The sequence below is a fragment of the Carlito syrichta genome, unplaced genomic scaffold, assembly GCF_000164805.1.
Source record: "Carlito syrichta isolate Samal-C Ts95f unplaced genomic scaffold, Tarsius_syrichta-2.0.1 Scaffold269487, whole genome shotgun sequence".
NCBI classification, from domain to species: Eukaryota; Metazoa; Chordata; class Mammalia; order Primates; family Tarsiidae; genus Carlito; species Carlito syrichta.
The window spans coordinates 1-15,002 of record NW_007213583.1 but is presented as its reverse complement, the minus strand read 5'-3'; the positions used below and the strand labels follow the sequence as shown (position 1 = coordinate 15,002).

General features: G+C 60.0%; 1 protein-coding gene across 1 annotated transcript; it reads right to left on the bottom strand.

The window, feature by feature from the left end:
• Positions 1–740: 740 nt before the first annotated feature.
• Positions 741–14,847, bottom strand: LOC103254089 (transketolase-like protein 1; the record flags this gene model as incomplete). Its single annotated transcript, XM_008052249.1, has 7 exons — positions 741–871; positions 2,504–2,660; positions 7,191–7,355; positions 11,906–12,099; positions 13,590–13,717; positions 13,801–13,992; positions 14,723–14,847. Coding segments are annotated over 7 exons (1,092 nt in total), but the record flags the coding sequence as incomplete, so codon positions are not given.
• Between the last annotated feature and the right edge of the window lie 155 nt (positions 14,848–15,002).

Below are 15,002 nucleotides of genomic sequence, written 5' to 3'. Positions count from 1 at the left end.
ACCATCAGTGCCACGACGTGCCGGAAAGGGAGCTCGCGAGACCTGCCGCCACCGTGCCCGGCGTGTCCTGTGCAGGGGGCGGGGGCCAGACTCAGGGTTCGGTGGGGATGGGCGTTTGGCGAAGGCAGGTGGAGAGGTGGGAGCGGTAGGCACGACCCTTCCCCAGCCCAGCTGGGGCCTGAGAGGCACCGGGTTCTGTCCCTCCGACGCCCCGGACTGAGCTCACACACCCACCCTTCCTCCCCTTCTGAGGGCAGGCAGGAGCCGGGGCACCTGGCTCTGTTACCAGCAGTGTCCCACCACCCTGCCAGCTTCCCGAGTGTGGAGAGAACACAGTGGCAGCTGCGGTGGCTTTTTTCTCCCACTAGGGTGTGTCTTAAGGCCACCAGCCCAGAGGTGGCCTCAGATGGGGCAGCTCCACTGGGGGGCAGACCCTGCCACCCCGAGCAGCCATCATCAACCCTTTCCTCTGCAGAAACCCAGCGCGGTCCCAGTCCCAGGTGCTGATCCCTCACAGAGGCTGTCAGGCTGTGTTCTGAATCCCTCTGTGCCGTGTGACGCTTTGACAGAGCAAAGGTGTTTGTACGTGTGGTCCCGTTTCTGTAAAGGTCCTGTTTTTAAAAAGAATCCCATCACCCAATTCTCCAGCCCCGTTATGCCGGGAGAAACGTCCCATCACCAAGTCAAAACGAGAGCGGAGCCCAGTCTTTTCTGTCTGCCCCACGTCCCCTCGACAATACCTTGGTGTTGGCCGCCAGGTAAATCGCGTGCTCCGTGGAGACGGCATCGCTCGGGTAGAAAACCGTGCAGTTGGGAATGGCCCGGAACATGGCCAGGTCCTCCAGGGCCATCTGCGAGGGGCCGTCTTCACCTGAGAAAGGCAGCGCCAACGGACACTTGAGCACAGCCCGCCAGGAAGCTGCCCTCCGCCCCTCTGCCCCTCTGGAGAAGCGATGTCCCCTACTGCCACAGGGTACCCCTAACCAGGGCGGGGCCCACGACGGCCCCAGTGACGTCGCCGGAACTCAGGGTGATTTCTACAGCAAATTCCCATGCCTGTCTCTCATGGGATCTCGTTACCACTCCTCGGGGTAAGGCTCCCAATGGAACTTTGGACCCATGGTTCAGCGCCATCATCCGAGGGGACTGTGCATCGGTGGCCCTGCCCAGCCTCTGACCCGGTCTTCCTCAGGAGGGTCCCATGGGACTCTGTCCTTCCTTCCCTGCTGTCCTGTGTCCTCCCCCTCAAGAGACGGGGCGTGCAGACCCACATGGCCTCGCTCCTTTCTCCAGGCCTTCAAAGGACTGTAGTGCCACGTTCCTCGGGGCGCCCTGGGGTACTGCTGGCACTACGGGTGCTTCAAGGTATTCCTGGGATCAGAGTTTCTGGCCGGAAACTCCGTGGAAAGAGAACCCCACGTACCTCGGGCGCTGTCTCCTGTCGGCAAGGACGGGCTGTCTCTGTGCACGATGCCTTGCCGACGCCACCCGTCTGACCTCAGAAGCCCACTCGCCCTTGGATGGGACCCGGGGCCCCTGCCCCACAGAACTGAGTGGATGCCAGTGGCTGAAGCAGCCCTGGCGAGGAGCCTGGCCCCCGTCCAGGCATCTGCCCTGGGCCCACACGAGCGCACTGGGCCCTGTCCTCGGCACCCCGTTGTCTATTCCCTTACCCTGCGTGACCGCCAGCGCCTTCAGGATGGCCACGATGCCCAGCGCTGTCTAGGGTGGTCGTACCCTGTCCCATTCTCCCAGGGGTCACCACGATGGATCCCGATGGGCGCCCCGGCCTTCCAGCAGCCACGGAGAGCTGCGGCATCCCCTGCTACCCTGCCCCACCCAGCGCAGGCCCCCGTGGCTCGGCTCTCCCTACTCCTCCCCGTAAGAGCAGCCTGGAAACTTGCGACGTGCTCCCCGACGTCAGGCCCCTCCTCCTGCTAGCGCGGCTCCAGGCTTCCTAAGCCTCTTGGGCCCTCCCCTCATCCTCTCCCCGCTGCCCTCGCACCCCCATCTCCATCGTCGCTTCTAGCCCGTTCCTGTGGTTTCCTTCTTGCCCCCGCCAGGGGAGCCTCTCAGGGCCAGGAGTCTGGCGTCGTTGCCCCGGGTCCTGCTCCCCTGGGCTCCCCACAGGGCCCGGAGGTGGCAGCAGGGATCCCAGCCCGGATGCACAGGGGCGGGCTCCCTTCTGCCCACGCAGCCTGCCCCGCTGGACTGCGACCACTCCGTGGGCAGAAGAGGATTCTGCGAGTCTGCGGGGCCCCAGTCCCATCCCGCACACGCCTCCACGTAGCGGCACCTGACTGGAAGAGGGCGCTCAGGGCACCGCCAGGAGACCGGCGTCAGAAGCTGCCGAGAGCCTGACACAAAGTACAAGACGGCAGTTTCAAGGAGTCCCAAAGATCCCAACCTACGGGACCACGGGGAGCCATCACGGGCCCCCCATCCACACCACCCTTCCTCCCCACAGGAGGAACGTCTCAAGACCACGGCAGCCGGAACATACCCACGGACACCCCGCAGTGGGAGCCGATCAGGTTGATGTTGGCTTGGGAGAGGGCTCCCATCCGGATCTGGTCGAACGCGCGGGTCAAGAAGGCAGCGAAGGTGCTCACGAAGGCCACGGTCCGACCCCGGGTGGCACAGCCCAGGGCCACGCTCACCTGCGACACAAAGAGCACGAGTCAGAACGCGCCGTGCCCTGCCCCCTCCCCGTTCCTCGCCAGGACTGCGAGGTCCCAGTGCCATCCCTGCTCTGCCCGCGTCCAGCTGCTCTGCTCCCCTCACCCCTTCCCCTCTGGGACCACAGGGTCCCGCCTCCAGCCCTGCTCTGCCTGTACCCAACTGCTCTGCTCCCTTCCACCTCCTTGTTGCTCAAACACTCTCCTTCCCCGCTCTCCCAGCCCAGACCCCGCCCTGTGCAGCCGTGCTGGGGGCCGCTTACCGCCCAGGGTGCAAGAAGCGACAGCTGTGGTCTGTCCCGTCCACCCGACCCGCCCTCCCTGAGCCTGCGCCTCCTGAGGGTCGAGGAGCCCGCAGGCCATCCTGAGTCTCGTTCTCCTCTGCTTTCTCCGAGAGGCCTCCGTCGCTGCAGGTCCCCTGCCGATCAGCGGCCCCCGCCTCTCGGTTAAGTCTATCCCAATACCTGCCGGGACCCTCCATCGTCCCACCCCCACCTCCGCCTCGCCTTCCGCAGAGGCCCCCCACGCGCACGTTCTCCTTCACGGAACCCTTCGCCCACCGTCCGGTCAGCCCCACTTTCTCCTCTCCCGGGCTCTCCCCAGCCTACTTCCTCCAGGCGGCTGCCACCCACGGGAGAGACCTCCGGGCTGCCAGACAAGAGCTCACCCACCCCCGGCTGGCCTCCCACGTGGCCTCCCAGCAGCTCGAGCAGAGAACATCGCCCGTCTTGTCAAGGCCCTTCCTTTCCAAGGCGTCCATGACGTTGCTACGGGACCGTCCTCCCGCCTCGCTGGACCTGCCAGACCGGGCCCTCTTCCTGCCGGGCGTCCGCTTCCCCTTCTGCTTCTCCGCCCTCCGGCTCTGCTCCGCACTATGGTGACGACCCCGCTTTCCGGGCTAGTCCTCCCGGGCCCCAGAGTCTGGGCTCGTCGGCCCCAGGAGGCTTCACCTTAGAAGTGAACCTCTCCAGGGCTCAGCCAAGAGACTTCCAGGTCACGGTGCTTGAAGGCGTGTCGCCTCGGTCTACACCCGCCCGCCAGAGAGGGGCCTGCACTCCTCTCGCACCGGCCCCTCGCAATCACCTTCCGGCAACCTGACCCCAGCGGGCCCGCTCGCGGCCAGCCGCATCTCGCAGTGGACAACACGGTGGAGTGACCCCTGCGGACCCAACTCCACAGGACGGCCGAAAGTAGCACGCCGACACAGAGAGAGGGGAGAGCTCACAGGGCTGGAGGACCAATCCTTGGGCGAGTCACAGTGTGGCTGTGGCCTCACAACCAGGAGGGAACCGAACGAACGCAGCGGCAGCCCTACGGCAGAGCTTCCCTTCCCGACTACGGACTGACGGGAGGCAGGCTTCAAAGCCCTGACGTCGGTAACGCGAAAAGCAGGAACAGGAGCCCTTGCAAATCTCACCCTAGCCAATCACAAGAACGCTTCTCTGCTGACGTACACGGGGACCCCAACAGGCACAGCCCGAGCCAGGAGGAAAACACCCCAGCGCTCAGAGGCCTTTTTGTTTTGAGTCGGAGTCTCACTCCGTCGCCCAGGCTTGACTGCAGTGGCACTCTCACGGCCACCGCGGCCCCGACCTGCTGGGCTCAGGCGAGCCTTCCGCTTCAGCCTTTCCAAGTAGCTGGAACTACAGGCACGCAGCACCACCCCCGGCTAGTTTGATCTGTTTATGGCAGAGTCCCGCCATGTTTCCCAGGATGCTCTCGAACCCGAGGGCTCGGGCGCCCCAAGTGCTGGGATTGCGGGTGTGAGCCACCGCGCCTGGCTCACAAGCCCTTTCGGGAGGCCCTCTCCATTGATAATGCACATCCCTGCCGCAGACAAGGATGACAGACGACCGTGAGGAGGCTTTCACGCACGAAGGGCTACTGGGGAAATGGACTGGAAAGAATTCGAGTAGAACATGGGATCTAATTTCTACCCCAAAAGTGTCCGCCTCATCTATTTAATTGGATGCTCCGAGTATTCACTGAAAAGTCAAAAGTCTCCACACAGCTGGGCAATTACCTCCTTTACAACTACTTAAGCCTGTGACGGCCGATTCTGATGTCAGCTTGAAACCAGGCAAAGGGATGCTACTTGCCTGAGAAAACCACATTCAGTGCTTTGGAGAGCAGACTCTAGCTAATCTGTCTGTCTAATCAATCTATCCGCCCATCTATCTATCTCACCCATCTGATCCGAGTCGGGCTCTCACTCCGCCACCCAGGCTGGAGTGCAACGGCACTACCACGGCCTACTGTAGCCTCGGCCTCCTGGGCTCGGGCAATCCTCCCGGCTCAGCCCCCCAAGCAGCTGGGACTATTCGGTGCGCCTCCACACCTGGCTACGTTTTTTGCGTTTCCTTTTGTGTAGAGATGGGAGCTCACCATGTTGCCCAGGCTAGTCTCGAACTCCTGGGCCCCAGCAGTCCTCCCGCCTGAGCCTCCCAAAGCGCTGGGCTTACAGGGTAGTGTGAGCCGCCAAGCCTGGCCAGAGAGCAGACGCCCTGGAAGATGACCGACCCACTGGCTGGCCTCCATCAGACTAGCATCTCCCCGTGCCCCTCCCCTCTGGCTCCCCACGCGTGTAACAGGCACTCTGAACCCCCGGGCCAAAGAGAGGTCCCGGGGATGCCCCCGAATCCACTCCTCCCTAAGTCTCGTCCATGTCGGGAGGCGACGCCACCCTCCCCCCAGGGGCTCCAGCCCACACCTCAGGGCCAGCCTTGATTCCTGCCCCGGCATTTGCCCGTGGCGTGCTGCCGTCTGACGGGGCGGCGTCTCTCCAGCCACAGCGATCGTGGGGAACACACCACCCTCTCCTCCACACTGCCTCCCCCAGTGCAGCCCTTCTCCACCCCGCAGGGTTCCGGAAGCACACCCCGCGGCTTTGCTGCTTGAAGGCCTCCAGCGCCTCCCAGCCAACTGCACGAGAACCACAGGGGCAGACGGGGCGCGAAACCAGCACGATCTCCCCGGAGGCTGTCTGTGCTCCCCAGACCCCGGCTTGCGGCTGCCCCCTGCTCCCTCCACACCCCAGCTGGGGCCTGCTCCAGGCCAGCCGGGCCCTCTGCTGGGCAAACCGGCCCCAGTCCCCCACGCCTGGCCACGACAGATTCCTCCTCACCTGAGTCTCAGCATCACGGGCACCTCGCCCTAGAAAGAGGTGTCCACGATGGCCCCAAGCACACCCTTACCGTCCCCGCCCCTTCCGGTGTGGCACGAATCGCTCCCTCCGGCCTCCCCTCTACCCCTTTGCTTCCAACTGTGAGGTAACACCAGGAGGCCCAGGCTAATGAGGGGCCCCAGCTTTCGACAGGAGGGTCAACCGGAAGCCCACAGATCACGCTTTCCCACTCGAAACGAAGAGAGCTTCCTGCCACCCGGGGAAAGCATGCCGCTTGTGACCGTTGGGACGACCTACTTCACTCAACAGGGAAGCTTCCCTTCCCACTGACGGGGCCAGGGAGGCGGTGTGGAGGAACGAGCGGCCAGCAGCACGTGGGGATGGCGGAGGGAGGGCCGGAGTGGCCATCGCCCCAGGACACTGCTCGGCCGCACTCACCCGGCCTCAGGGAGGAATGCTGGCCTGCGGTGGCCGTTCTTCCCACCGCTCACGGGGGACGCCGAACTTCGGCTCGATTCTCTGTGACATCTCCTGGCTTTTAGATTCTTTTTTTTTCCGAGACGCGGGTCTCGCTATGTTGCCCAGGCGGACTCCAGCGATCCCTCCGCCTCAGCCTGCCTGGTAGCCGCGACTGCAGGTGCCTGCCACCGCGCCTGTAATCTCCCGTACTTTAAATGCTGGCAACGAATTTTCAACCAGTCTCGAGACTGCTTGTTCTAACTAAATAAAGCATTGCTGGTGGTCACGCCAGAACTGCCGGCCCCCGGTCACCTGGCTAGAAGAAAATCACACAAGTACCCGAGCGCTGCGACCCGAGGCCAGGGGAGGACATCGTACTCCGCCGACCTAGGGTTCACAGCTCAGAGGCTTTCCTCACACCGCCGCCTCTTCTCTGGCGAGGGGCTCCCTGCACGAGCATCACTCTGGGGAGAGACTGGGGCACAGAGGCGCAGAACAGCTTCTCCCAGGCACCAGCTCCGAGCCCTGGTATTCCTGTGATGCGGTCAGCATGCCCTCGGCGTTTCTAGCAACTCTGCGGCCCCTGCTACGTGAGAGGGAGAGACCCGCTTCCTCAGCCACTTCCCTTGGGCCGGCTGCAGGGCTGCCTCGCTGTGGGGCAGCGTGGGGTGCTCCAGGCCTGCAGCCCCGGGGCCAGATGGCTGTGGCCCTCTGCCTCCTGGAGGCAGCACCGGAGTGCGGAGTGACGCAGCACGCGCCCCTCGCAGCAGGCCGGAAGCCACTTCTCAGACTCTGCGGGCTCGTGGCCTCCCGCTGCCCCGGTGGGGCCTTTGGCTTCCATCGGCGGAGAGAGGAGGCGTCATGGCGGCTGCGCCTTCTGTGTCCGGCGGCCACGGAGAGAGAGAAGACGCGGGGTGCTACCCACTCACCATGTTCTGCTCAGCGATGAAGCAGTCGATGAAGCGCTCGGGGTGTTCCTTCTTGAATATGTCAGAACAGGTCGAGTTCTTGGTGTCACCATCCAGGACGATGACTCTGTCGTTGGCATAGCCCAGCTTAACCAGGGCCAGACCACAGGCTTTCCGAGTAGCCACCTGGAAGAAAGGGACAAGTGGCAGAGCTTCTCGGAATGCCTCTCCAAGGAGGGTACAAGTGTGCGGAACAAAACGTCATCGATCTGGATGGAGAAGGTCGACGTGCGTTTCACCAGCAACTTCCTTTTGGGTCATAAACCCGGACCGCTAGCCGATCGTTCACCCGTCCCTGGCCAGGCGCGGCGCATCACGTCTGCGATGCCAGTACTCAGGGAGCCTGAGGCAAGAGAACTGCTTGAGCCCAGGGCTTTGAGAGCAGCCTGGCCGCACAGCAAGATATCATCTCGGCAAAAAAAAAAAAAAAATCAAAAGATTAGCCGGGCGTGGTGGCACGCGCCTGTGGTCCCAGCGACTCAGGAGGCTGAGGCAGAAGGATCTCCTGAGCCCAGGAGATCGAGGCTGCGGTGCGCCGTCATCTGTGCCCCTGCACTCCAGCCAGGGCGACAGAGCGCGACCCCTCCTGGAAACAAAGTGTCAAGAAAAACGTGTACGATGGATGGTGATGGTTGCACAACTCCGGCACATGCCAAAGACCCCTGGAATGTACACCTCACAGGGGCCAAAACGTATTAAGAAACAAGGCGGGACTCCTTGGATTTCTGCCCTCACTCCTCCAAGCAATCTAAACCATTTACTCACACCTGTTTTTTAGACAGGCAACGTGTAGGTGGAACCAAAGTCAAACGTTACAAAGGAAGGCACGCGAGGAGGCCATCTTCCTCCTGCTCCCGTCCCCAGCCACCAAGCTCCCCTCCCCAGAGGGCAAGGACAACTCCAGGTTTGTGGGACGGCCTTTCAGAAACGGCCCTCGTACAAGTCTTCGGTGAGCATCTGCTGCACGCGAGGCACGCGGGCTGCTGTCTGGCGTCTAGTCGAATCAGCATCTGAATGTAGACCCTCTGTATGATTCATGGATAGTTATTTTATTTGCCATTACAACGATCGGAGGGCTCGTCTCCTCGCCGGCACACCTCCTAACCAGTGATCGTGAATGTCAGAGAGGAACTGATCCTTGCCTACGAGTTGTCCCACAGTCTCTCTTACCGGTCTCTGTCCTTATCTCTAGTCATTTCCGGTAGATCTGTCCTGGGTTTTCCAGACACACCACCCGCAAATGACAACAGACCTGCCTTCTCGTTGGGACCGATTCCCGCACGTCCCATTGGTCAGCACTGGGACTGAATCTCTCTGCCAGGCTGAGAACGGTTCCGCCGTCAGGTGCAAAAGGGGACTCCAGATCTAAGGGGACTCTAGATCGAGAATCAGACTGAGAACGTTCTCTCACCAGTCCCGTTCGGTCTTTCGAAAGTGGGAATTTTTCAATGGCTTCTGTTAGGCCTGGACAAAAGTGGCCACACGTCCCCCCTCCTTTAACCTAAGGATACGACAGGGAAGTATATTTGTAAAGCTGCTAACATCGATGAATCATCTGCTGTACCGATCTGATCTTTACTGACTCACATATCTCTTTGAACGTAGGAACGGAGTTGAGACTGGTTGATTTTTTTGCCGTTGTTTGTTTTTGGAGTTGACGTCTCACCCTTCGCCCAGGCTGGAGTGCAGTGGGGCAGTCATGGCTCACTGCAGGAATCCTTCTGCCTCAGTCTCCAGAACAGCTGAGACTACAGGCATGCAGCATGACGCCTTGCTAACTTTTTAACTTAAAAAAAAGGAGACAGGGTCTCACTAGGTTGCCCAGGCTGGCCTCAAACTACTGGGCTCAAGCCATCCTCTCGCCTCAGCCTCCCGAAGTGCTGGGATTATCGGCCGAGCCACCATGCCCGGCTGAGTTCACGTCTGACTTAGGTTTTACATTAACGCTCATAAAAGAGGCCAGTCTAGTTTTTTTTTTGCTTTGTTTTGCTTTTCCTTCAGGCTAGCTTTGTCACATTTTGGCTTCGACAAAAGCTGAAATGATGCCTTTGTCTTTCTCCGTATTTGGAAAAGTTTGAAAATAGCTAGGAATTACTCGTTCCCATCAGGTTAAAGATAACTCACTCTTGAACTTGGTGGGCCAGGCCCTTTGCGGGTATAGCACTTAAACTGTTTTCTCAACGCTTTTCTATGACTACTCTCTATCGAAGGTTTTTGGTTTTGTTTTTTGTTTTTCTGAGTTGGAGTCTCACTCTGTCGCCCAGACTGGAGCGCAGTGGCCGCTCCCGGCCACCGCAGCCTCAATCCGCTGGGCTGCGGCGATCCTTCCGCCTCAGCCTTCCAAGTAGCTGGAACTACAGGCGTGCGCTACCACGCCCGGCTAATTTTTGATTTACTGTAGAGATGAGATCTCACCACGTTGCCCAGGCGGGTCTCGAACCCGCGGGCTCAGGCAATCCACTCACCTCAGCCTTCCAAAGGCGCGGGCTAACAGGCTGAGCCACCGAGCCCAGCTTTGAAGGTTTTTTTTAATGTATTTTAGTCGGTTTTGATATTTTATGTATTCCTCAGAAAATCCTTTTCTTTTTTTACATGTTTTCAACCAATCAGTACAGAGTTGTATGATTTTCTCCTAATTCTTTACATACTCTGCATCTGTGGTTATCTTCTCTTTCCAATGACTGACTGTATTTATTTGTGGTGTTTATCTCCTTGACTATGAACGGCTTGTCGATTGTATTAGTAATTTACAGAAGCAGCTCTTAAATTTGCACACAAATGTGATTTCTTTGTGACTTCACTTCACTGATTTTTTTTTCACGGACTGGCCTGCTTTCTTAATGCATGTTTCCCATTCATGCGTCGCAAAAGAAATCAAAAGTTCCCATGATCTCACCTTCCAGAGACACTCTTCACTGGGGTCGTTTCTCCACATACTCCTTCCTTTGCCTTATCAGTGTACACAAACACCCCCTTTAAGATTTCCTACACAAAGACAGAGCCATCCGCTGTGCCACCTGGCAACCTTACCAACATGGACAAGCCCTCCGCCTCCCTCGCTGGGTCCTTCCCGATTTTGGTCTCATGACTGACACTGCTGTCAACATGCCGACAGGGACTGCTGCACACGTGCATGACGTAATGCTGCAGGATCCCTTTGTGGAAGCGGCGCCAAGAGACAGAAGGACAGGAACGGTTAAAGCGTTAAGCACAGGGCCGAGGCGCACTGTGTCCACAGGCACACTTTCCTTTCTTCTGCTTTTGTTTTGCGCCGGGGTTGCACTCTGTCACCCAGGCCGGAGTGCAGTGGCATGATCACAGCTCACTGCAGCCTCCATCTTCTGGGATATCAGGTGATCCTTCCCCCTCAACCTCCCAAGTAGATGGATGACAGGCACATGGCACCGCGCTCAGCTGGGTTGTGGGATTTTCTCGTAGAGACAAAGTCTTGCTATGTTGCCGAGACTGGTTTTAAACTCCTGGGCTCAAGCGATCCTCATGTCTTGGCCCCCAAAGTGCTGGGATTACAGGCATTAGCCACCATGCGTAGCCTCTTCTGCTTTTTTTTTTTTATTTGAGTGGGAGCCTCACTCTTGTCTCCCAGGCTGGAGTACAGTGGCACACTCACGGCCACTGCAGCCTCGACCTGCTGGGCTCTGCGATCCTTCCACCTCAGCATTCCAAGTAGCTGGAACTACAGACGCACACTACCCCGCCCGGCTGGTTTTTGTGATTTATTTTAGAGAAGAGGTCTCTTCAAGTTTGCCCAGGCTGGTCTCAAACCCCCGGATTCAGGCAATCCTCTTGCCTCGGTCTCCCAAAGTGCTAGGATTACAGGCTGAGCCACCGTGTCCGGCCCTCTTCTGCTATTCAGCGTGTTTCCGAATTTCTCGAGCATTCGTTTAGTTTTTAAAATTTTTTCGAGCTGAGGGTCTCATTTTGTCACCCAGGCTGGAGTGCACACCCAGGCCAACTCGTTTCTTTTGAAACCTTACTATCAAGCTAACAGAGCCTAACTCTCTCCAGATAAAGAAGGATTGGGAAACACGTCCTCCCTCCCCCACCCCCCACCCCCCACCCCGGCTTGCCACCCTACATCCTCTCGGTCCTGAAGACCGTGCCTACCTTGGAGGCAGGAATACCGCAGAAGGCAAGAGAGAAAAATGATGTAAAAAACAGAAACGAAAACGCGAAAGGGCTGCGTCTTCAGGGTTTCGTGCATAATTTGGTTCCTTTTAGAAGTCCTGGCTCTTGATGGGCTGGCCTGCTTTGCCACTGGGATCCAGACAGTCAGCTGGAAGGATCAGCCCAACTGGCCGCCCGTTCTCAGAGGAGGCCCAGGATCGTGGCAGTTTCTGGCACGGCAGACTGTCGGCCCACAAACCAAAGTTAGGACGAAAAAGACCCGCAACCCCAGGAGCTACTAAATAGCAACTGACCCACAGGTAGCGAGCCAGACCTCAGCGTGAACGCCAAAAGGAAAACTCAGAGCTAATACGAGAGGACGTCAGCCCACCTGCGTTGCTTCTGCCTGGTGGTGAACTGTCACCCTGTCTCATAACCGCCTCCTCCAAGCAGATGGGCGTGAACGATGAGCCCCGTGTGATTAGGAACAAAACCCGGGATCAGAGCAGACGACACACGTACCTGACTTGACCGGCTACCGTTCTGCCTACCTTTTCGCCCACGTTGAAAGCGGGTGGAGAGGTCATTCTTATATCCGCGATGCTGACTTGAGGCGAGTCTTCGACGGGGGGTCTCGGTTCAAGATTCCCGCTGGTCTCGATCTGGCTCTCAATCAGCCTGATCAGCGCATCCGCCCTTTCTCTTGGGACTGCCTTTCCGAACCAACTTTCGGGATCCTCCACGTCTGTGACGAAGCAAGGAAAAGACCGTCCGGCCAGCCGTGTTTAGCAAGCGTCTACCAGATCACCTAGAAGATATCCTGACGAAAGGGAAGTCAACCCAGGCTTCACAGGAGTCAAAACCTGGCACACGGAGCCTAGGAAGTTGCTTGGTCTGATTTTGCTGCTGCTGCTGTTGTTTTTGAAGACAGAGTCTTGCCGCGTCACCTAGGCTGGAGTGCAGCTGCGTGGTCACAGCTCGCTGCCACCTCTCAGCCTCCTGGGCTCAAGGGATTCTCCTGCCTCACCCGCCGGAACAGCTGATACTATCGGCACCACCACCCCTGGCTAATTACGGAGCCTGGCGATGTAGCCCCACTGGTCTCGAACTCCTGGGCTCAAGCATTCCTCCCGCCTCGGCCTCCCGAAGGGCGGGATCACAGGTGATCACAGCAACGGAAGCGGCAAAAAGTGAATGGATCGGAGATGCACCCTAGGGGCCAGGTGTGGGGTCGTATGGGAGCAGGGCGCAGACAAGAGCTGTGCCCAGGGTTCTGCCAGGGCACACGGGTGGAGCTGTCATTCACCGCCCTGGGGATTCCAGAGGAAGGCTGCATGCTGGGGAGGACTCACAGGGCAGTTCTGTTCTAAACGCCTGTGTGTTTTCAAAACCAAAGAATCGTCACACCCTTTGGGACGATACTTTGGTTTTTCTGGTCGAAAGCTCACTGTGGCCCAGACTGGGGTGCAGCGGCACACTCAGAGCCACCGCAGCCTAGACCTGCTGTGCTCAACGATCCTCCCGCCTCAGCCTCCTGAGGAGCTGGAACGACAGGTGCACACCACCACTCCTGGCTACTTTTTTGACTTACTGCAGAGACGAGGTCTCGACAAGTTGCCCAGGTTAGTCTCGAACCCCTGGGCTCAGGCAATCCTCTCGCCTCAGCCTCCTAAGTGCGGGGGGTTACTGGGCGCGAGCCAACGCACCCGGCCTTTCTGATGACTTAAACTAGAGATGAATAATTTCAGCAGCAAGCCTCGAGATGTGCAAGGAGCCCGGTGTCCCAAACTCCCTTCTCCCCCGCTCCCAGCTCCACAGCGGCCCTGGCCAGGGTCCTCGCTTCTCCAGTCGCCCACGTGCACTTCCAAGAGGCCGGGCCTGGGCAGGTGTGTGTGTCGCTCACACACGACACACGCTGGCTCTGTCCTCAGCGTAGAGACCGTGCCCTGTCTGTCTTCTGCTGGACCGCCCCAGCCACTCCCTGACGGAGGCAGAAGCCACTGTGCTCACCAGGGTTTCGGCCTCCCCTCCCCCTAGGGAGAGGCTCCCTAGCGGACACCAGAGGGAGCGAGAGCTTCTGGCCCACATGGCAGGCACAGCCACTGGTCCCTAGCGGTCATCTACCTACGCCCGTGTCAGCCTCCACCTGCATCCTCTGTCGTGCAGGCAGGGAAGGAGGGAAGAAAGGAAGGAAGGGAGCGAGGGAGGGAGGGAGGGAAGGAAACGCTTGCTTACGTGGCAGGCCGCGGCCCCTGAAGGTCTTGGCAACCACCGCCGTGGGCCTGTTCTTCACCTGCGCCGCCAGCCAGAACACGCGACACAGCGCCTCCACGTCACGGCCGTCCACCACGAGAGTGTTCCACCTGGCACCGGGGGAAGGGGCCGGTTGTGAGAGACAGAGGGGCGGGGCTGGAGCAGAAGAGAAGGCGAGAAAGGACACGGGTACCCGAAGGCTTCGCAGCGCCTCTGGTAGGTGTCTACGCAGCGCTGCTGGGGCATCGCGCCACTGTGTCCCACGCGGTTCACGTCAAAGATCGCCACGATGTTGTCCAGCCCGTAGTAGGAAGCGAAGGCCATGGCCTCCCAGAGGGAGCCCTCTGAGGACTCGCCATCTCCCAGGAGGCAGAACACCCGGTAGCTGGAGCAAGGAAGAGGAGGGGCTTAGGAGCTCGCGGGGGCTCCCGGGGTCGCTGGGGCAGCGTCCTTCGGGAGGAGCGCGAGGGAGGCCGATCTCCAGGCCGCCAGGCTCGGGCCGCTGCTGCGCCTCCCGAAGGGCCAGACACGGCAGCCGGCGAGTGCGCCCGAAGGCGGGGGCTTCCCTTCGGCTGCTCCTCTCGCCAGTCCTGAGGCCATCTCGAGGGTCTTCTGCCACGCCGCCTTGCCGCGAGCGAGACGGGAAGAGGGACGGGAAGGAAGCGGCTCCCTGAGATTCCCCCGCCGGTTCCACTTTCAAGCCCGGCCACCTTCCACGTCTGGCCCGCCCAGCGACTGACGGCAGTCGCCATAACCACCGCGTTCCGCCCCAGGAGACGTGCTCTGGAGGGAAGAGGAAGCTCCTCCCCGGCAGAAACACCGCGACCTCTTTCCGAGCACGCCCATGACGGTGCTGGCCTCACAGGTCACCCCGTCTCATGGAAGAGAGATCGGAGAGACAACAGCAGGCGGGGAGTGTCAGCGCCCTGTGGGCAACGGTGGGGAATGTTTGCCTGAGCTCGGAGAAAGATGGCGGCGCACTCCCCAGGGTCATATGGGACGGGACAGGGACTGGCCCCGTAGGGCTGGCCTCCACCCCGCGGAGCGAGGTGGCCGTCCCGAGGCCCCGGGTGGGGGACGCGGGCTGGTAAGTGGCTTGGGGGCAAGGGCCTTACCTGGCCCGGTCGAAGTACTTGCCAGTGTACGCCATCCCGCAGGCGACTCCCAGCCCTTGCCCGAGCCAGCCGGGCGACACGGTAACAAACGACAGTCTCTGCAAGAGAGGAGGGACCCAGCGGACCTAGAGGGGCTGCAGGACATGGGTATCAAGGTCGCCACAGGCTGCTCCCGTCCCCGGACAGTGTGCCGTCGGGACACCCCTCCTCAGCCTCATCTCACACCCAAGGGCGCCCCGAGTTTCAGACCAGTGCTACAGGCGGACCGTGGGTCAAGTCC